At 34.3% G+C, this 23,946-nt stretch overlaps 1 protein-coding gene across 2 annotated transcripts in view; it reads left to right on the top strand.

Moving 5' to 3' along the window:
* Positions 1-2,032: 2,032 nt before the first annotated feature.
* The window catches only part of LOC128998200 (Y+L amino acid transporter 2-like), a 32,257-nt gene continuing 10,343 nt past the window's right edge, over positions 2,033-23,946 (top strand). Inside the window, exons 1-8 of one of the 2 annotated variants that reach the window (XM_054424220.1) lie at positions 2,033-2,205; positions 4,824-4,965; positions 11,125-11,347; positions 11,935-12,050; positions 16,088-16,216; positions 18,310-18,409; positions 18,945-18,989; positions 19,321-19,444. In XM_054424220.1, the coding sequence (XP_054280195.1) occupies positions 4,827-4,965; positions 11,125-11,347; positions 11,935-12,050; positions 16,088-16,216; positions 18,310-18,409; positions 18,945-18,989; positions 19,321-19,444 (876 nt within the window). In that variant the 5' untranslated portion in view covers positions 2,033-2,205; positions 4,824-4,826. Of the gene's footprint in view, positions 2,206-4,295; positions 4,343-4,823; positions 4,966-11,124; positions 11,348-11,934; positions 12,051-16,087; positions 16,217-18,309; positions 18,410-18,944; positions 18,990-19,320; positions 19,445-23,946 lie in introns of those variants that run through there. The other variant, XM_054424221.1, reaches the window with a different exon arrangement.

Here is a 23,946-nt window from a genome sequence, read left to right as displayed (position 1 = left end):
TCAACATGGACTTAACACATTTGCTGAATTTTCCGATGTCCTGTTCAGCTTTCAAAGGGAGAGGGAGGTAATTCAAAAGTTTTCTGCATGAAGTGGAAGTTTTTCTGAAAGAAAGTGATTGAGTGACGCGGTACTATGAAAGATTGAAATTCTTGCTGAGAGGATAGCTATGGATACTTGGCGAGCTATATGATAATTGTTTTTTCTTAATAAATGATAATGTTTCTAAAATGTAAATGGAAGGGAAAGTTAGAACTTTATGTGATCTGAAGACTTGCAGGATTGGCGACGGTGAAGGGGCCAGTTCGGAGAGCCTTTATTTGAAGCTTGAAAATGAACTGAGTCCTTTGGCTTTCACACCCCCAGACAGGTACCCTCATATGTCAGATAAGGATAAACATGTCCATATAGTAGGATGTCAAGAGAACCCCAGACGAAACAGTATATTTAAGAGTGCGGAGTATGAAAATCCCTACAGATGTGTTGTTTGAAACGTGATCGATATGCTTGTGAAATTCGAGGTTCTCGTCAAGAATTAAACCAAGGAACTTTACATCTGGGGAGGGGCAAATAGTGGTATCATCAAGAAGAACCTGTGTATGTCAGTGCAGTACCCACTGCACTGACATACAATGCAATGCTGAGAAATGCTAAATTGATGGAGTGTGGTTTTGTTGGAATTCAAGATTAATTGATTATCATCACACTACTGAAGCAGAGGCTGTTGGATTCAAGAAATAAGGTCTGTTCTAAAGGCCTGCATACTGGGATTTGAAATGGCGTTGAAAGTGTCGGCTAACAGGCGTGGGTTTGCTAGAAGCTGGATGGAACATCATTTATGAGGATGAGGAAGAGAATCGGACCCAAAACGGAATGTAACTGCTATTTGGCCGAAAAATATACATCTCAACATAAAAAAAGTATATTTAAGTGGATAACAACCTCTACAAAGATAAGATTGTGTTTTCCTTCGGGAATACTTTTTGATGGCATATAAGATAACTCAGGCTGTTTAAAAAAATACATCAATAATATTCACCATAATTTATATTTATAATTATAATTATATTTATAATTTATTCATAATTTGTATTTAGCCTACGCACAGGCTTCCAGCCCATGTAGGCTTATTTCCTAAATTACTTTTTTTAACATAGCTTTCTCTGAAACCTTCCGTCCTTTGTTATTATTATTATTATTAAGTTTACATGTATTTTTATAATTATTTATTTTATCCATGCAATAGCAAGTAAGGTGTCTGTTTCACTGGAATTTTATGTTTATATTTTATTCTGTTGAATATTTTTGGAAATAAAGTATATTTTGATTTTGATTTTTGATTTGATAAACTTCAATAATTTACAACAGGAGTTTACATGGTAGTTACATTGAAAGTCGATCCAGTACAGGATTATAAATAATAAAATCTTTTTCTTTTGTGTAACCTTAAAATCTTAGTACCGGTACCTTGTTAAAGTTTGCAAATTATCACTAAGAAGTGGTCATAAAACAGTGATGTTAATGCATGACCCATTTTTTATAGAGGTAATTGATTATAGAAATTGATTTAACCACTGGAGTCAAATATACTATTTCTACCATGATATGTTATATTTCTTTTACTAAACTGTTAAGTTGTTTAAGATAAATTTTCATTTATGCTATGATAACTTGTATAATTTTACACCAAAATTACTTCTAAACAGCTACATTGTGCTCAATTCACACAACAAGAAAAATCATTACCTAACTTGCATTTCGAGAAAGCCCGGGAAAAAATTTATACAAAAGTCAATAACTGAATAACTCCCAACAATATAACTAACAATAAAATAACTCGCATCAATAACCATAACTCAATAAGTCGTGATACAACGTGAAATAGTGCAGCTACATGGTAATTGAACCAAGCTAGCTTTTTTAGTAAACTAGAATTGAAGAAGAAGAATGTACATTCCTCCTACCAGTCAGTCACATTTTCTAACCTCAAAAATTATTTGTTATTATTTCATTTGTTTGTTTGTATCAAATCTCACTGATGGGACTTCGACTTGGGTTGGGACTTGAAGAACACGCAAACGCAAACTCAGATGCATGGTGTAATATGTAATCGAAAGATTTAATAGTTAACATTTAATAGTTTTACTCATTGAACCTTTGATTAATCGATTAATCCTAGACACATCACGTAGCATTGACATACAAGTGAGTAAAGTAGTTGTAGAACAAAACAATATTTTATTTAATGTCCCATTAATTTAGGTTATATCATGGTTAGAGGTTAGACCATGCCGACAAATAATGTGTAACATGAATAATGGTATATAGCCTAAGGTAAATAGGAATTCTTAACTGGGCTACGCTAAGGGTACAGTTTCTTAACTGGGCTATGCTAATATCGATTAAACTATGATTCGATTAGTACACCTTCATGCGATTTTTTCACAATCAGCAAGTTTGGTTGGTTAGGTAAGGTTATGATAGTTTAATTTTATAATAGATATATTTAAAAATATCGAGGTAATTATTTGGACGTAGTGACTACTCGCAAAAGTGAAATTTTTGTTTTTCATAATGACCTAAATTTCACGCTGAATCCGAATATGACGTTTTTATTTTTCGGAAAATACCGGAAATTCCCGAAAAAAGGGAAAAACGGGAAAAAATATTTTTTACTCAAAATACGTCATGTGGGTACTCAAAATACGCGGGATATTGTGTAGATTAAGAATATGCAAGAATTTTTTTAATCCGATGAAAAACACCGGAGATAGGGCGAAAAAACGGTGAATAATCGGTTAGGTTAGGCTTGGTTAGGTTAGGTTAGGTTAGGTTAGGTTAGGTTCGGTTAGGTTAGGTTCGGTTCGGTTAGGTTTGGTTAGGTTTGGTTAGGTTTGGTTAGGTTCGGTTAAGTTTGGTTAGTTTCGGTTAGGTTAGGTTAGTTTAGGTTAGTTTATCAATAACATGAGTATTGTAAGTAAACTAACCTAACCTAACCTAACCTAACCAAACCTAACCTAACCTAATCTAACTCAACCTAACGTAACCTAACTCAATCTAACATAAACAATAATAATAAAATAAAGACCAGCTGATCAGCTGGTATTTTAACACAAACAAACGTTAAACAATAAATCTAAAATAACATCGCACATTTTCGGGTTAGGTTAGGTTAGGTTTGGTTAGGTCAGGTTAGGTTTGGTTAGGTAAGGTTAGGGTAGGTTAGGTTAGGTTAGTTTACTTACAATACTCATGTTATTGATAAACTAACCTAAACTAACCTAACCTAACCGAACCTAACCTGACCTAACCAAACCTAACCTAATCTTACCGAACCGAACCTAACCTTATCTAACCGAACCTAACCTAACCTAACCTAACCTAACCTAACCTAACCTAACCTAACCTAACCAAGCCTAACCTAACCGATTATTCACCGTTTTTTCGCCCTATCTCCGGTGTTTTTCATCGGATCAAAAAAATTCTTGCATATTCTTAATCTACACAATATCCCGCGTATTTTGAGTACCCACATGACGTATTTTGAGTAAACAATATTTTTTCCCGTTTTTCCCTTTTTTCGGGAATTTCCGGTATTTTCCGAAAAATAAAAACGTCATTTTCGGATTCAGCGTGAAATTTAGGTCTTTATGAAAAACAAAAATTTCACTTTTGCGAGTAGTCACTACGTCCAAATAATTACCAATATCGATTATTAATCAATATTTTCAATTCGATAATTTCAATCGATATTAACATAGCCCAGTTAAGAAACTGTAGGTACCCATTGAAACTATCAAATTAAAAATACTGGATAATAATCAATATTTTAAAATCTGCCTATTATAAAATTATACTATCATAACCTAACCTAACCAACCAGACTTGCTGATGGTGAAAAAATTTCATGAAGGTTTACTAATTGAATCGATAGGCCTAGTTTCAATCGATATTAGCATAGCCCAGTTAAGAAACTGTACCCCTACACGAATATTGATTGAAACTATTGAATTGAAAATATTGATTAATAATCAATATTTTTAAATATATCTATTATAAAATAAAACTATGAAACATTTTAATAAAACCGAAAGATTATGTGTGTTCTAACACCTTTCTATTAAGCAGACTCCATGTCTAACATGTGGATCGAGTAAGATAGCTCAACTCATGTCAATAGGTGGAAATGCTTTCTTAACTATCTTTCATTGGGTTAATTACTCGAGCCTCATCTTAATTTAGCTACAATGGGCATAAGTGATATTACCTTGAAGAGTGAGGCTAGTCTTTTATCACGCTTAAATATTATTATCTGCTCAAGTAAGGAACAGCTGCAACAAATGTAAGGATTCTTAGTAGAAACATAAAGTTCTTTAAAGTGTTTTACCTTATCTAAATGCACCATTATTGCTGTAACAATACCTCACTATCACAAATATGTTAAGTTTATCTGCATCCTAAAAGAGTAACACACTGTATTAAAAACTCGAGACATATAACTTCCACATCTTATTCTTGTTGTGTAAAAACATCATACTGAAACTTATGATCTGTTTTTAAAAGATTTGAAAGTTTGTTACATGGCTAACAACTACAGGCTTGTGAAAAACATTCAGTATTTACACACTGTAGGCTATATTCTTGATTTTGTATGATCTGTGTACCATAAGTTTCCATACTGTCCCGTGGCTAGGTTACTATGCATATACCTTATTATTAATTTAAATATCTAGCTAATACACATTACAGCCTACCCCAACTTTCAAAAACTTAAATTTATAACATTGTTCCATTTTTTTAATTTCATATTTTTTATCTGATAGGAAATGGAAGTAACATCTCCTACAGAGTCTTCTGGGCCATTCTTGCAGTCCGATGACAAGAAGCCCGAAGTTGTACAGATGAAAAAACAGCTTGGTCTGTTGGAGGGGGTGGCCATCATTTTGGGCATCATTTTTGGTTCAGGTAAGTTCATTCAATAATTCTCAAACATAACATTCAAATAAAAATATATAAGTTAAAACTCTTAAAACTTCTTAGTTAACTGGGGTACTTTGGAGAAAGGGAGTTCAGTTAGCTTATCTAAAAAAAGTTAGAGTCTAGGGGAAATATACTTTAACAAGTCACAAAACATAATACTAGTATTTTGTCCTAATACGGTAGAACCTCGCTAATTTGAGTTTCAGAGGTCACAAAATATATTTTGAACCATGGGAAGTTTGAAACATAGAGAGTTTGATTTATAGAGGTTAGATAGAATGGATACAATTTTAATCATGGAGGTCCCAGTTTTAAGTGTAGAAAGTTTGAGAGAACAGAGACTGGTATTTATTCCGTATAGGTGCCTCCAAACGAATTTTTAATCTTGATATCTTACTTTATAGTTTTTTACCTCCTCAATCCAAATATACCATTATTTTTCACCGCTGATGAATATTTCTCAAGATATCGCCGTAAAAACTTTAGAATAAACAAGATAGGATGGATAACATTTCAAGTGATTCTGTAGTCAAATAACTTGTTGTAATGTTCTCTATAATAGGAATTTCGTCACATTATGGAGATATAGATGGACTGGTGGACTAATTTCATGTAGTTCTTATTTAGGCATGTCAGGGTGGTAGGTCGTGCTGTATGTGAATTGGTGACTGCATTAAGTGTTTTGATGTTAGGTTAGATTAAGAAGGTAAAGTTTAGGTTATAATGTATCAAATTGTTAGTTTATGTTGCCTGCAGACTGTTTTTGTAAAATTAAAATCCAGAAAAAACACTTCAAATTACTATTTCAAAAATGCAAGCATTTTTGAAAAAGTAATTTGAAGTGTTTTTCTCAGGATTTTAATTTTACAAAAACAGTCTGCAGGCGACATAAACTAACAACTCGATACATTATAACCTAAACTTTAACTTACCTAATCTAACCTACCTTCAAAGGATATATAAAATTACCTGAGTACTGCCAGAATGATCCTGTTGGTCCTTACGGATTACGCGTTTCGAGGAGCTTAAGTCCTCATCATCAGATCTTGTACAAGAAACACATCTATCACTTCGAAAAGGTCGTCAAAAGTTTAAATATACAACACGGACACATAATAAATAAACACATTTTACAATTACGGGTAGGCCTACCGACAAAAACTTGCTACAAAAACTACAAAAACTACTCAGCAGTGCTGATAAAAATGGAGTAAATAATACAGCCGACAGAACTGGTATCTACAAGTTATCATGCGACGATTGTAACAAAATTTACATTGGGCAAACAGGCAGGACATTTCAAACTAGATTTAAAGAACATTTGCCTAAAGCAAGCAATCATCTCAAATCCAATTTTGCAGCTCATCTTGTAAATGAAAACCATAACTACAGTGATTTCAACACGAATTTAACCCCTCTACATTTTTGCAATAAAGGCAATGTTATGGACGCTTTAGAAGAGTTCGAAATTTATAAAACTACCAAAACCCAACCTAACACATTATTAAACGACAAAATCAGTTTCCAGTCCAACGCTCTGTATGATACTTTAATATCAAACCAAGAACAGCTGATGAACAAAGAGCCGAGAAGTACAAAGTCCACCGCTCGCCCACCTTCCGTATCGCAGTCATGACTTTAACCTACAACTGTGCGGTCGGACATTGCAAGTTTTTGTCGGTAGGCCTACCCGTAATTGTAAAATGTGTTTATTTATTATGTGTCCGTGTTGTATATTTAAACTTTTGACGACCTTTTCGAAGTGATAGATGTGTTTCTTGTACAAGATCTGATGATGAGGACTTAAGCTCCTCGAAACGCGTAATCCGTAAGGACCAACAGGATCATTCTGGCAGTACTCAGGTAATTTTATACCTTTTATAGTTTGTTCTGTGATCCAGAGACAAAAACAACTCAAAATATGAAATACCTTCAAAGGACTTAATGCAGTCACCAATTCACATAAAGCACGACCTATCACCCTGACATGCCTTTTCTGACATCAAAAGGAGTTTGCTTACACATTCTAGAGGTTTGGTTATGTTAGAATAGCACCATTATTATTATGTAATTTCGAAACGGCGAAATATAAATCAATAAATCATTAATAAGGATAAAATACTGGTAACAATAATAGGTACATTATTAACTTATTGGTCTTAGAAAGTGAAAAGTGTAACTTAATCAGGTGATTTTCATATTGCAGAATCAGAGTTAGCTAATTAAAGTTGTCACTTCCATTTGCTTGACAATGATTGAAAACAATCAGCTGTTTTTTTACTTAACCCATAGTTCATTCCACTTGTAAATGTCATCCATCCTACCTTTTTTATTGTAATGTTGTATATTATTACGGCGATATCTTGAGAAATATTCATCAGCTGTGAAAAATAATGGTATATTTGGATTCAGGAGGTAAAAAACTATAAAGTAAGATATCAAAATTAAAAATTCGTTTGGAGGCACCTATACAGAATAATTACCCAGAGACTAATGAACGCATCATGGGGACATCAATAAGAGCGTCAGATCATGTTTCAACAGGCATATTTTTTGTCCTGAATTTGAATTACAGAGGCTTACGGTCAGGGCCGCGTTAAGGGCCAGTGGCGCCCTGGGCAAACCCAAAAGCAGCGCCCCCCCCTTATATATATATGTATATATAACTATAAAGGTTTTGACCACAGCAGTGTAGGGAGGGGTAGAGAGAAGGGGGGTTGACTCATCAGTTCGCCGAAATTCACTGCAGGTGGGTTGTGGGTTGGGGTGAGTGCAATGAACTTGACAGTAGTTGCTATGCGTATGACTCTTGCCCTGCGCCAATAGCTTAATGCACTACGCAGTGATTTGATTACTGTTCAGTACAGTACAGTGTGCAGATCATTGCATTACACACGTATTGAACGAGATTCTACTAAGGAGTATGTTTTTCCATGGTTCTACTATAGGCCTATTCATATTTATATTTATACATTAGCGTGTTTTTTTTACCAGTTTTTTTTTTTCGGGAGGGAGTTTTCAATTCCGTATCACTGGAAATACTGGTTAATACATTTCACGTTCTTTAAAACTGCTTCTTGAGTTTGTTTTCTTTGAGCCAACCGCTTGCGGCTCTCGGCTCCACTAGTTTTTTAATGCATTTTTCACTGTTTATAGGCCTACTTACTTGTATCAACACTTCTCTATTTATTTATTACTGGTTCACTAACTGCAGTGTGAGTGTCAACACTGACTAGTCACTGTCACAGTTGGAGTTTAGGTTGTGTTGTGACTGATTTGACGACTGTGCAGCAGGCACAACACGAACACAACATACTGAATACTAAGGGAGGAGTACTCAGTACCTACTGTACTGTTCTGGCGCCGCGCGGTAGTTGGTAGTTGTGACTTGTGGGGATGGGGGTGAGACTGGGATGGGGAGGAGGGGCACGTGAACGGTAGGCCTGTAGACTACAGCTGGCCTACATGCTATTCCCGTAATTTGCTGACGTCACCCAAATTGCAAACAAAAACCAGCTGATGTATTGCCATATAAGTACCTATATATTTGTTTTGATTTGATTGTTATTGTTTTTATAATTTTTCTCAATAGTAAAAGGGTGTTTGTAAACTGAGTGACATCAGCATGTATTTTCCTTCCACCATGCAGGCCTCCCTGCCTCTGATAGTATAGTGAGTGCGCCCGGTTCACTCTGCTGCCTGCCTACACGAGGTATAATCTGAAGGTCGAGTATTTTCAATTTTGTTGTATTTATTTACTTTTGCAATAAGGGAAAATCACTTAACTACAAGTTGAAATCACCCATTTTATTTTTGAAATCGCGGCTGATAAAACCCTATTTTTCCTAGTGCGGGCTGTGGTTCAGGGCGCCCCTGGGTATATGCCTAGTCTGCCCGTTTATAAAAGTGGGCCTGCTTACGGTAACACAGTTTAAATTGTAGAGGTTTACTTTGGAGGTAACAGTTTGAATTACAGCAACAAAATTTGAATTGTAGAGGCTCGAGTATGTGCAAATTCAAATTGTAGAGGCTGTGTTAAGCGTAAAAATCACTTTGAATTATTGGTATACTATTTTTCGAATTTTAGAGCTTTTCTTAGGGGAACAGACAAACATTTCTAATTGAGTCGAGGTTCGAATTGGCGAGGATCTTTTTCAGAGTAGTAAAGGATAAGAATGCCTATTAGGAATAAAAAATGGGAGTGAAAAATCTATCCCTTTCTCCAAAAAAATTCTAATCAGTCACTTGGCTTACTTTTAATATTTTACTTCTAAGGATAGGAAGGCCTAATAGGTATTTCAAGTTGCACCTTTTCCTATAATAGAACTGGATGTTCTATCTCCTTGTTCATGTTGTCTCCAGTTTCTTTATCAGAATGTGTGTAGTTTAATCAAGCCAGCGACAGATTGAACTGATCTAAATCACCGATTTCTGTTGAAAATTCATACTTTTTTACAAAGTAAACTGATAGGACTTTTTTATCTCAGTAGGTAACAAATAACAAGGTAGAAAATAGAGTTTTGGACACTATCACAGTGATCTGTGACTGGCTCATTCAACTTCGTTCATTTTTATACAAAATTGGTAACATCTGGTCCTTATTAATATAAGAGGGCGGGTTTTTAAGTAAGGGCCAGTATTGCGTATGAATCTGGAGTTTGCTTGTAGGCCTCAACGAAACCGCTTACTGGCATAGTTTGCGAACAGAATGACTTAAATTGCAGCTCCGTAGCTATCATGTATGCTTTGCTGTGTGTTTAAAAAAAAATTTTTAAACCAACGAATCTTCGGGATAAGTACTTAAGTATCCAGAAGTCAATGGTCAATATCCCCAGTGCAGTTTAGGTTTAGATTAGGCTTTAGTATTAGGCTACGGTTACTATGGTTGCAAATTCTGGCAAAATTTTGTTCTGACGATTATGTCCTAAACGCTCTTCAGAACAAGGTGGTTATGCTGTGTTCATTTCCTGATCTCCTGATTGTCAATAGCTTATGTGGGAAAGCCGCCCAGCAAAATGGATGATAGTTTAAGTTTACATTCTTGAGAGTCCGTTATCAAACTTGTTGTTGTTGAATAGGTGGAAAACAAAGCATTTTAACCAGATATTTGTTAGTTAAGGCAAGAAAGAAGAGTTTGAAATGTTATTTAAAGTTTTGTTAAACCAACCGTAAAGGTTTTTTGAATATTTAAGTTAAGCTGCAACCTTCTCCTTTTTCCGATCAATACCTCTGTAGTTAATTTTTGTCTCTAATATCTTACAAACACCTGTTCTCTTACACAAGACTGATTAATTTACTTTTAACCATGGTGAGATAAGCTAAAAACTCAACATTCAACGCACTAAGTCGCAGGCTGCATACAAAAATCAAACTTGTTTGAACGCATAAATGGTTCGGACGACGTTGTGTCAGTTCTAAAGTCGAAGTTGCTGCCACTATAAACAAAACACTCATTGGATAACAGGTGTTTGTTTGTTTGGACAACTTCATGCCGAACTAAATCATTAGAATTAGTCAGAACACAATTTTGTCAGAATTCGCTTCCATACAAGTAGGTAGGCCTAACCATAGACTTAGAGTTAATGATCCGACTTTCAGTGACAGTGTATTTATGGTTTTTTGACTAATTTCCTGGTGTTATTATTCCCGGTTTAACATACCCGTATGTTAACATACTCGTATATAACCCATAGCTGGAATTATAATGTAAAAACTCACTATTGGCCGATTCTAGATGTAAGTGATGTTAATTAGGCCTATAACATAAAACACATTTTATTTGAAACTTATAGATTTTTCACCTTCATTCCCGATAAAATATACTTTAAAGGCTTTCATATGTAGAGGATTCCGAGTTACTCGTAATTTTAACTAGTGGATGCAAACCTATTAAATTCCATTACAAGATTGAAAGAGGTTGATATTCAGCTGTGTGAAACTCCTGTCTTGGTCCAGTTCAAATCCTAAAGATAACCAATAAAAATTTGCTATGTGATAATCCTGTGACTTGTGTCAGACAATATCTTCAGCTGTAGATCCAGAAGTTAAGGAAGAAGTTGTCTTCGATGAGGAAAATAAATAGATTTTGTATTGCAAATAATAATAGCATAACAATTCTATTATATTTAAATTGTAAATGTGCAGGTATCTTCATTTCACCCAAGGGAGTTATTCAGGAAGTTGAGTCTGTCGGACTGTCCCTGGTTGTCTGGGCGATGTGTGGCTTGTTGTCCATGGTCGGAGCGTTATGTTACGCTGAGCTCGGCACTTCCATACCCAAGTCTGGCGGAGACTACGCTTACATCTATGAAGCCTTCGGGCCTCTGCCTGCCTTTCTGTACCTGTGGGACGCCATGCTCATCTTTGTGTGAGTTGAAGTTACAATTTGGATTCCGATTGAAAATTATTTTTCAAATCTCTGATGTTTGGTCAAAAATAATAAATAGTGAAATGTTGAGAAAAATAAAATCTTTGAAAAAAACTCATAAAACTATTAAAAAACTACAAAGAAAATTTCTAATCCCACATTTTACTATATATTTATATAAAAATCATTCTGGTGATTGAAAAAATATTTTGAGATGTTAAATAACTCTTAAGCTGCTGTTTGAAATTAACGAAATTAACATTGTTCTTATGGTGGGCAAATCCAAGATGGCTGTTAGATCCATGGACTCCCTTGGAGAACAATTCAAAACCAAGAAAATATCTAATCCCACTGTATACTACTCATTCAAATTATAAACACTTTGGTGAAAAAATATTGTTAAAAAATATTTTTGGATGATTAATAACTCTTCAACAGCATTTTGAAATTATCCATGGTGGCCGCTAGCCTCTAAGGACTCTTGATGTAGTTTTTTCAAAATAATTTTGAAGCAGAATACCATTAACTTATATGTTAAAAGCCTATCGTGTCATTCAATGATTTATAACTGATGATTCGGTTTCCAGTCCAACCACTAATGCCATTATGGGTCTAACCTTTGCAAAGTATGTGATCCAGCCGTTCTTCCCGGAGTGTGATCTACCAGACCTATCTGTCAGATGCATAGCAGCTGTTGTTATTTGTAAGTAAATGTTTAAACTGATTGATTAAAAGGATTTTGGTTGGTTTAGACTTATTTAAATAAAATGAATAAGAGGCCTATAGAATGGTAGGCCTAGTTACAAATGTCCATTTAATTGTATATTCGTGGTTGTCTATAATTTATTTTGAAGGTGATTTATATTTTAAAGTTCGTAGTTGGGGGAAATATTTTACATTTAGTCTAACATACTTTGCAATGCCTTGGATTGATTCAAACAGAGCAAAGGAATTTGTATATTTCTAGTTCTATTTTGGACCCAAAAGTACATAAAGCTTGCAGATTTTTACCATTAATCAAACACAAGACTAGGCCTACCTCTGCGATCTTCATCGTAAACTTTGCTACGGCAGTTTAAAAAATGTTACTGCCCCACTCAGCATTATTTCCATGCTGCACATCACAAATCTGGCAATAAATTTCATTTTCAAGAGTTGTTAGCCTCCGGATTAGGTTTAAATATTTGTAATGGTTTAAATACCTGCATTCAGTAATCTAAAATGTTGCTTGTGGCAACTATAGTTTCGATTCACAGGGAATCATCTTCAGGCCGTACAAGGCGTCGTTATTCACCTCCGTATATGAAGGTCGTAATTTAATAAATAAGTACATAGAACACAAACACACACAAAAACGCACATTGAAAGACGAACATTTAACATTAAAAATACCGAGTACTCGGAGACACGAGACAGGTGACGCGACCGGGTGGAAGTAAACCAGTTCGAGCTACAACTTCCACCCGGTCGCGTCACCTGTCTCGTGTCTCCGAGTACTCGGTATTTTTAATGTTAAATGTTCGTCTTTCAATGTGCGTTTTTGTGTGTGTTCGTGTTCTATGTACTTATTTAAATGACGACCTTCATATACGGAGGTGAATAACAACGCCTTGTACGGCCTGAAGATGGATGCAACATTTTGGATTACTGAATGTAGGTATTTAAACCATTATAAATAAATTTCAATTACATGTTTCAAACAAAAACCATATCCCCTCCCAAACTTGACAACTAGGCAGGACTTTTAATTGGGGTGCATATTTTAACATTTTCAATCAATCAATCAATCAAAATAACTTTATTCATATTGCACATTTTGTACAGAATGGAGTCAGTTATAAAAACACAATATTAAACTTAAGACTACTTACAGAGAATATTGTTACTATCAAAAAAATCTAATTTCAGGAAGTTGGAAAAAATCTTCTAATTTATACAAGGGTCTGTTGGTGAGAAATAATTTCAAACATTTTTTAATTGAATTAAAATAGTTATATTTTTTAAATTGTCAGGCAAGCTATTGAAATATTTAACACCACTATAAGATGGGATTTTTTCGTAAACCGATAAATTGTGTCTGTTGAATGCCAATTCATTACCTTTTCTGGTTGAATACATATGAAAAGAGTTCAATTTTGGCAATCTTTCATGGTTTGATTTAATATAAAGGACTATTTGATAAATGTATAAGCTAAAAACAGTCATAATTCCTATTTCTTTAAAGTGCTCTTTTGCGGATTCTTTTGATTTTAGTTTTAGCATGATGCGAATTGCTTTTTTCTGAAGTTCCAGAATGCTGTTTAGGTTAAAATTTGATGTGCCACTATAAAGACACAACCCAAAAGAAATGTGTGATTCAATCAGGGAATGATATACTATTTTTAAGGTTTTTAAACTACTAAATTTTGACATCTGTCTTAATGCATGTATGTCTGAGTTGACTTTATTACAAACATTTTCAACATGACTGTCCCAGTTGAATTTATCATCTATATGCAATCCCAGAAATTTTATTGTTTTAACTTCATTTAGTAAAGTTGTATCCATAAAAATATTAAAATCAGGTGTATTTTTGCTTGTTGAAGAAAAATTTATATAATTAGTTTTTATTGGATTCGGTAATAAATTGATTTCATTTAAATATTGGTTACATTTGGTAAGCTCAACAAAAGAAGAGACTTCCACATTAGAATTTGAATTTCCGGATATTTTTATATTGATGTCATCAGCAAATAAACAAACACGATTGGGAGATTCTATCAATGAGGGTAAGTCAGTCAAGTAAATTGAGAATAATAGGGGCCCCAAAATTGATCCTTGAGGGACACCATACTTAACAATTTTTGTTGAAGAAGTGTAAGTAATTAATTGGTTATGGCTATTTATGTGATCAATTGTGACATACTGCTGCCTGCCTGTAAGATAAGATTCAAACCAACGCCAAGCTCTCCCTTTTACACCATTATATTTAAGTTTTTCAAGAAGTAAATCATGTGAGACACTATCAAAGGCTTTTGTTAAGTCCAAGAATATTCCAACTACTTTTTCCTTTGAATCAATTGAATTAATTATAGATTCGCAGAAATCAACTCCTGCGTCAATCACAGACCTTCCTTCTCTAAAACCATATTGTTCCTTATCTAATAAATTATTTTCCTCTAAGTATTTTGAAAGTTGTATATGCACAACTCGCTCAAAAATTTTGGAAAATGAGCATAACAATGAGATAGGTCTGTAATTACACATTTCTTCTGGGCTACCATTCTTATAACAAGTTTTAATTTTAGATTTTTTTAGTTTTTCAGGGAAAATTCCGGAGATGAAAGAGGAGTTTATAACATGTAGTAATGGTAATAATATATACAGACGAGCCTGTTTAATTATTGGCATTGGTATTTCATCCCAGCCAGTAGAAAATTTACTATCAAAAGAAGTTATAATTTTGTCCAGCTCTTCATAAGTAATTGGTGAAAGACTAAATTTTGATATCAATTTTTTGGAGGGTGAAATAATATTTTTTGAACCAGTAGAAGATATTAGTTTGGGCAATATGTCATTTTCAACCATCATTGTATAGTAATCATTGAAGAGATGACAGACATCTTTAACGTCAGTGCATTTATTGGCTTTAATATATGGTAAGCTTAAACTTTCAACATGGCTTGATTTATGATTTGCTCCAACTTCCCTATTTACAATATCCCATGTAGTTTTACTGACATTCTGTGATTTTTCCAATAAGTTATGATAATAATTACATTTAGTTTCAATGACTTCTTTTTTTAGTTCTTTCTTTTTTTGATCAGAATATTTTGAAATGATTTATCTTTAACATTCCTAGCAGTATTACTCAAATCTAAAACATCTATTCTTTTATTTATAATATCATCTGTAATCCAATTACTATTTCCTCTGGTTAATCTACTTTTAAGCTTAGGAAAACAAACATCAAAATCATACTTAATTATATCAAAGAAAATGTCAAACTTATTATTAACAGGTGCATTAAACACATTGATCCAGTTTTCACTTTTTAAGAGTTTACAAAACTGAGCAATGCTATCATCAGTAAATTTCCTACAGTATGTTACAATTATTTTTGGGGTTTTTGAAATTACTATACTGTTATCAGTAATTACACACAGCTGAGCGTCATGGTCAGACAATTCAGTAATTATTCCTGAAACTTTTATTTTGCTCTTGGCTATATTAGTAAAAACATTATCAATTGCACTCTTCTTTGTTTTGCAAATTCTAGTTGGGAAATTCACCAATGCTTTTATATGGTTAGAGTTTAAAACATTGGCATTTTAATGTATGCCAAATAAGTATGAGGGTGCTAATCTCAACAGGTGGTTGTGTACTAAATATAAAAACATTCTGATTCGTTGTTGGGGATTATAACCCGTCCATTGTTGCATTGCTGTTGTAGACAATTGCTATTAAGAGCGCAAAGTACGTCATTGCCGCTACATTTCAAGAGCAGCAATGACTGTGCTCATTATACACACAAGATTTTTCCTACCAATTAACTTATCAAAATACACAGATTAACTTTTTAGTTGTATATAAATTATCATTTAGGTTATGTTATTTGCTTACCGGATGTTAGTGTTAGAAACATCAACAGTGAAATCAGCTGATTTAGTGAGGGGAATACCCGGATAGCCATTGTATGTTTAGATAATAACCAATATCCGTGAATACATTTTGACCTGCTTCATCCCTTTTTTTTTCCAGGTTTTTTCACTTTTCTGAATTGCTATGATGTCAAAGGAACCACAAAGATCCAAAACACATTTATGTTTGGGAAGATCATCGCTTTGAGTATTATAATCCTGACTGGGGTTTTCCACATGATATTTGTTGGTAAGTCTTTGATACAAATCTTGTCACTTTTAGAATTCAATCCTCATGTAAACAAATTTATTTTATACATTAGCCATGTGTCAAAACCAAACCTCATAACAAAAAAATTTAGAAAAGTTTCATTTACGAGAAGATTGGCAAGGATTGAGCAACATTTGATGATACAATAGAATAATATCCTAAAATCCAACAAGTATACATCTACTACTACAACAACAACGTCTGTTTGACAATGCCTGTATGACAATATGGTTTTGTGTCGATATTTATTGAACAAAAATAAAAATCAACCACTAAATGTTGAATGATGCTGATAAATTGATCCCATATTCATGTTATAATGGTGAATAATAACGTCCCAACCTCCAACTAGACTAAAAGATATAGGCTTCTAAATATCAATAGGCCTACTTCTTCATTTGTGGCATGAGTTTTGTGAATCCAATTTGTCCATTCAATAAGGAATGTCTAAATCCACCGTACGATCAATATGTAGAAAAGGACAGGTGGTTTTAGTGAATTTCCTATGCAGGGAATAAACTATTATCGTGCGTCTCAGGTAAGACCTAAAACGAGCCTGATTTACTTTTTCGTTTTAATGTCGCCAGAGGCCAAAAACAGCATTCTTTAAAATCCATTTATGGGTGTCTGTTAGCATGAAAACTCAAGTAAAAAGATATGATTTTAATGAATTTTTATACAAACACATAACCCAATGTGTTTTATGGGGGGAAAAGTGGTTTTCCCAATTTTTACCCTCAAAACCTTAAATATTTGCAGTTTCTAAATGATTTTGCAGAGTTTAAAAAGCAATAAATGAAACATATTGAAACATTATTGGATGTGTAATGGTTACAGAAAAAATAAAAAATACTGAAAAGTTAAAAGTTTCATGTTTTGTTCCTTATGAAGGATAAGTAAACTGTTGTAGTTTGTTTGTTCATGGTCATATTCTGTTAAAAATTGGCAAATACATAATTTATACTCTGCTATAATGTATCACAAAAACAGATGATTACCTCCCCTGTGTCAGCAAACCTAAGTGCCCATTTAACCTCTTGCTAATTGAATAATTTTTCCCTACATGTTTAAGAAAAAATCTTGGTAAAAAAAGTACAATCAGGAAAGTGGGAATGGGCTTTATCTGCAGGTTAGCTGCGGCATGGGTATTTATAGTTCTGAACCTAAACAAGACCATAATACACCTGTGTTCTCCATCTAGTAATTTCACATTATAAAATCCATCCAAACAACGTAAGGTGCAAGAAGTAAACAAGAGTTTCCTTTTTAAAAATATATAAACTAGCCTTATCAGTGAAAGTCAGTATTACAGCATTACAGCATGTTATCAGCTCATGATGTAATCAATATTACTCATTTGCTAACATGTGTTGTCTATTACACTATCTCAAGGTTGAGGAGATATTAATCTAAAATGTGTTTATGTATGGCCTTGTAATTGACATAGGTTGTTACTTGATGACCAAATAATTCATTTTTGAGCTTTAATGAAAATTCCACTACTTATTTAGTGGAAACGTGACCTTCGGAAATAGTGTTTGTTTATGGAATGTCAGCCACAGTTAAAATACCAATTAATCTAAAACAGAACAATTATGATGAAAACAAGTTTTTTTCTACCTCTGTCAAATAGCCAATGGTTATTCTGTTAGATCAGTTTGTCATAAAAAAAGTAGTCCAGGGACCAGAAACATGAATATTTAAAATTATTGTTCCTCAAACGTGGTAAGCCTATTACAACCGTTTCTCGTCCATGGTTAGTGGTTGTTCACAATTAACGTACAAACATTTCTACAGCTAAACCATATAAATCAAACGAGATGTGGTTTAACTGTTGAATACATCATTTGTAATGTGGATTTTAAAGGAAAACCAAGTTAACAATGTATAGGAATTGTTGGAGAAAAACCACACAAAATTGAAACATTTTGTCATCTTTTTGATCACACCGATTGACCTTTGTCACTCATTGAAATCATGAATACAACAGTTTAAACATCGTTAAGAAATCTCACTCTTTCTATCAGTTACTAAAATATCATTAAAAGTAATTTTTGAATCTTTTGTTTTAGACAAATTTGAAAAGTTTTCCGAGCCATTTGAGGGTTCCAACACAGAAGGAGGAAAAGTTGCAGTTGCCTTTTATGCTGGGATATTCTCCTATTCTGGCTGGTTTGTATAATGTGAAATTTAAATAACATATTCTAGATACATTTTGCCCGTAATTTTTCAAAAAGTTGTATAGGCCCTACTTGCTATTTGTTTGATTGTCTGCATTTCGTATACATAACCAATTTAAACACAAGGAGTCAGTTTTTGTGTGTTAAAAATATAGACATATTAAGATCATTTACCCTCTGATTACAACACAATTTAAAATCAAGGAATTGGATCAAAATAAAATAGCTTCCTATGCCATTCTTACAATGTGGCTGTATGCATTTTACACGACCCTTATTACTGATTTTATCTCTCTCAATAAGTCACAAGTTTAAACTACTTTTTGAGCTAAAAAAATGTATCCTTCCCCTGTTAATGTATGTAGATTCCTATTACAATCTTTGAACAAACTTTTGTGGGATCATAAACTGTATATAAGTTATATTTATTTTTATGAGCAGATGGGTAGCCAGTAATCAGAAAATCAGCCCATTCAATAGTTTAAAAAACATGTTGTTCAAACATTTATTTATGTCATTTTTTGCAGGAACTATCTGAATTTCATGACTGAGGAGCTTAAAAATCCTTATGTGTAAGTATCTATGACAATTATAGACTTTTGTATTTTTAATTATGACTATCTTATATCCATAGACTACTAAATCATGAAACCGAGTTATTCAAACTTCGGACATATTTTATATAAAACGATTAACCCGTATAGTGCAACTAAAAGCTTTCATCATCGGAATTTAACCAGTTTGGCTGTAACTTAAAAACTTGTTTTATTTTTGCCTGTGGGAGGGAGAAAAAATTCCTTAGCGGTGACCCCCTCCCTTAGAGCAGATCTGATAGCCAAAGTATGCATATAACATTATGTGATCTTTCCTTGTAATCCTATGAACATATGTGTTTTGTTATAGCAACTTGCCGAGAGCCATATACATCTCGCTGCCTCTGGTGACGTTGATCTACGTGTTGGCCAACGTAGCGTACCTCGCTGTGCTCTCTCCTGCTGAGATAGTAGCTTCCAACGCAATAGCTGTGGTCAGTATTGGGTCGTAGCTAAATTGAATTGGTATAATTTATTTAGAGGTGTGCGAAGCAGCAAAAAATGGTTGATTCGATTCAAAAAGTTTCTGATTCAAATCGATACAATTCGATTCGAAGCAATACGACATTTTTCTATTCATACTTGTCAATGGAGTGAAGTAACAATAGGCTAATTAAAATTTACCACTTATGTGTAATGACAATTTTTGTTGATGTGGTACTAGGCCTATTTATACATATGACATATATGAATTTTAGGTGAAAAAATATTTATTTTCAATCATATATTAGAAGAACTTGTATCGCTGGAAATGTCAGTGAGCTGCTTTACTTGCCTATTTCACAATTTTTACTTGCAGAATCATATTGTTAAGCATATTACCTATTTTATAATATTGATTTTACAAATAAAGATATGTTTTGGCTTAAACAAATAAAAACATGTGCAAGATTTACACTGAAACTTTGCTTCTAATTGATAAAATTAGAGGATAGAATCAGAACTACAAACTACAAGGAATACATAGAAGACAAAATACCAAATTTATCAGTCTTAAACGTCAATTACTAAGTAAATGGTTTTAAGTTACCTTTGTCAGTAGCTCAAATGGTCGTTAAAACTCTACAACCAGGTTTCGATGCTGAGTTGCACCATAATCACGTAAGTCAGCAGGATAACTTCTTGCTCACATGTCGGTCAAATTGACGTCGTTAAAAAGTTTATAAACACAATACAGGACGTAAAAAACACATACATTAAACACGAACAGGTACAAAACATATTACGAACGAGATCAAACTATCGAACGGGCCCGTCACGGTTATCGGCGGCAGGAGGACTGGAGACGGCGCCGTGTGCGGTGGTGTGACCTTGAGGTTACTGATAACCGAGATAGTGGACTCGTCCTTTGTGCTTCCTCCCCTGTAGATGAACTCGTCCGGTGGGTTTGGCATTCCAATATTTTGTTAAAAATAAGGTGCGAGCTATAGTTCAGTTTATCGTTTAAAACTAATTCTTTATCCTGTTGGAGGGCTCTGTAAATATGGTATTCCTCCAGTGTGTCCAAAATATGTCCTTTATTTTGAAATTCTAAAATTTTCATGTTGTCTTCAATTTTTGCAGCCGAATGTTCTTCATCGATTATGTGTTGTGCAAAGCTAGATTTTTGCTGCACCAATCAGGGGTTGGGCTTGTGTTCCTTAGCCCTTTTGATGAAAGAACGCCCAGTTTGGCCAATATAATATTTTTCACAACTACCACATTTTAACTGATATACCCCGGTCCTGTCCAAATTATCTTTACCTGTAGATGAAAGTTTTGGTTTTAAAAATTGTTCAGTTTTATTAGAAGTTCTAGGGGCTGGTATGATGTTAAAAGGTTTTAATTCTTTCTTCAATAGATTATGTAATCTATGGCCGTATTATATCGGGACATATTTGGGTTTCACGTCAGTGATCTGTTTACCGGTATCATTATTGATTTTACTATCCATCTGCTTCTTCAATATTTTATTAACCATATTGGAGTCGTATCCATTGGCCCTGGCAATATGTTTAATTATATTTAACTCTGTCTGGAAATCATCTGGCGTTAATGGAACTCGGAGCAATCTGTTGATCATGCTATTATATGCTGCTATTTTATGACTGAAAGGGTGGTAAGATGAGGCGTGAATAGTCTGATCAGTTGTGGTTGGTTTTCTATAAATATTGTATTTGAATTTTGAATCATATTTCTCAATTGTGAGGTCCAAAAAATTGAGTTTGTTGTTATTTTCAACCTCTTGGGTAAACTTCAATTTTGGGGTTATATTGTTAAGATATTTGTTAAGGAGTTCTATTTGTCTATTGTTTCCATCAAAAACTACTATAGTGTCATCCACATATCTAGAGTAAAATAGGATCTTCTTGCTGTATGGATTTTTATCAGATAGGATGTGCTTATTTTCTATGTAGTTGAGATAAATTTCTGATATGATTCCTGATAACGGTGAGCCAGAGAGAGTTTTCCAGACAGAGTTAAATATAATTAAACATATTGCCAGGGCCAATGGATACGACTCCAATATGGTTAATAAAATATTGAAGAAGCAGATGGATAGTAAAATCAATAATGATACCGGTAAACAGATCACTGACGTGAAACCCAAATATGTCCCGATATAATACGGCCATAGATTACATAATCTATTGAAGAAAGAATTAAAACCTTTTAACATCATACCAGCCCCTAGAACTTCTAATAAAACTGAACAATTTTTAAAACCAAAACTTTCATCTACAGGTAAAGATAATTTGGACAGGACCGGGGTATATCAGTTAAAATGTGGTAGTTGTGAAAAATATTATATTGGCCAAACTGGGCGTTCTTTCATCAAAAGGGCTAAGGAACACAAGCCCAACCCCTGATTGGTGCAGCAAAAATCTAGCTTTGCACAACACATAATCGATGAAGAACATTCGGCTGCAAAAATTGAAGACAACATGAAAATTTTAGAATTTCAAAATAAAGGACATATTTTGGACACACTGGAGGAATACCATATTTACAGAGCCCTCCAACAGGATAAAGAATTAGTTTTAAACGATAAACTGAACTATAGCTCGCACCTTATTTTTAACAAAATATTGGAATGCCAAACCCACCGGACGAGTTCATCTACAGGGGAGGAAGCACAAAGGACGAGTCCACTATCTCGGTTATCAGTAACCTCAAGGTCACACCACCGCACACGGCGCCGTCTCCAGTCCTCCTGCCGCCGATAACCGTGACGGGCCCGTTCGATAGTTTGATCTCGTTCGTAATATGTTTTGTACCTGTTCGTGTTTAATGTATGTGTTTTTTACGTCCTGTATTGTGTTTATAAACTTTTTAACGACGTCAATTTGACCGATATGTGAGCAAGAAGTTATCCTGCTGACTTACGTGATCATGGTGCAACTCAGCATCGAAACCTGGTTGTAGAGTTTTAACGACCATTTGAGCTACTGACAAAGGTAACTTAAAACCATTTATTAAGTCTAATAGCTCAGGGGCAGAAAAAACAAAAATGTTTAAATCAATTACTAAGTATCAAGTAACAATTTTTCAGACCTGTGTTATTTTAGAATGATTTTGGAGTGACTTGTTTTGGCTTTCACAGTAGTAAAACATGTCTCACACTTCTTACACTTAACAAAACTTCTCATCGTTTGCAATATTAAAACATAAATTATAAAACAGTTAAAGCAATATTTACAAGAAAAGAATTAATTAAATAGGTACACCTTCGCAAAAGAAACGCAACAGCAACGCGCTCCTGTATTGCGGGTATTGCGTTGGCTTTCTGCAGGCGTTTTTTGTATATGGATACTGACTCCCTCAAGAATTGAATCTATTTTTGATCACCACTGAATCGAATCAAATCAGAATTTCGATGCATTTTTTATGCATCACACACACCTAAATTTATTCTGGTTGAGAACAATCAAAACTAAGGTCAAGGTCAAATCCTACTGTCAAATTGATGTTTTGACACATCTTAGTTCACATAAAAGTACAAAATTGTATCTGTAATACTTTAACAGAGGCTTATCCAAAACAGCCCTGTCCACTTTCTTTTGGTTAATTGAATTTTACTGTATTTGTTGTGAAAAAATATTCAATGTAACATGATAATATCACACAAACGTTTGACAATATGAAAAAATATAGTTTTCATCTACTGGCAAAGTAGAGTTGATAGGTGTTACTGTTATCATCAAATTATAATGTATTGATAGCCTTGGTTGCAGACATTTGGAGACGGAGTGCTAGGCTTCATGTCATGGACGATGCCTCTGATGGTGGCCATGTGTAATGTATTGATAACCTTGGTTGCAGACATTTGGAGACGGAGTGCTAGGCTTCATGTCATGGACAATGCCTCTGATGGTGGCCATGTGTAATATATTGATAACCTTGGTTGCAGACATTTGGAGACAGAGTGCTAGGCTTCATGCCATGGACAATGCCTCTGATGGTGGCCATGTGTAATGTATTGATAACCTTGGTTGCAGACATTTGGAGACAGAGTGCTAGGCTTCATGTCATGGACAATGCCTCTGATGGTGGCCATGTGTAATGTATTGATAACCTTGGTTGCAGACATTTGGAGACAGAGTGCTAGGCTTCATGTCATGGACAATGGCTCTGATGGTGGCCATGTGTAATGTATTGATAACCTTGGTTGCAGACATTTGGAGACAGAGTGCTAGGCTTCATGTCATGGACAATGGCTCTGATGGTGGCCATGTGTAATGTATTGATAACCTTGGTTGCAGACATTTGGAGACAGAGTGCTAGGCTTCATGTCATGGACAATGGCTCTTATGGTGGCCATGTGTAATGTATTGATAACCTTGGTTGCAGACATTTGGAGACAGAGTGCTAGGCTTCATGTCATGGACGATGCCTCTAATGGTGGCCATGTGTAATGTATTGATAACCTTGGTTGCAGACATTTGGAGACAGAGTG

This window comes from Macrosteles quadrilineatus, unplaced genomic scaffold (genome assembly GCF_028750875.1).
Source record: "Macrosteles quadrilineatus isolate MER2022 unplaced genomic scaffold, UCM_ALF_1.0 Scaffold_7__1_contigs__length_78375512, whole genome shotgun sequence".
Taxonomy (NCBI): domain Eukaryota; kingdom Metazoa; phylum Arthropoda; class Insecta; order Hemiptera; family Cicadellidae; genus Macrosteles; species Macrosteles quadrilineatus.
The sequence above is the reverse complement of the archived record's forward strand: the minus strand, read 5'-3'. Positions and strand labels throughout refer to the sequence as shown.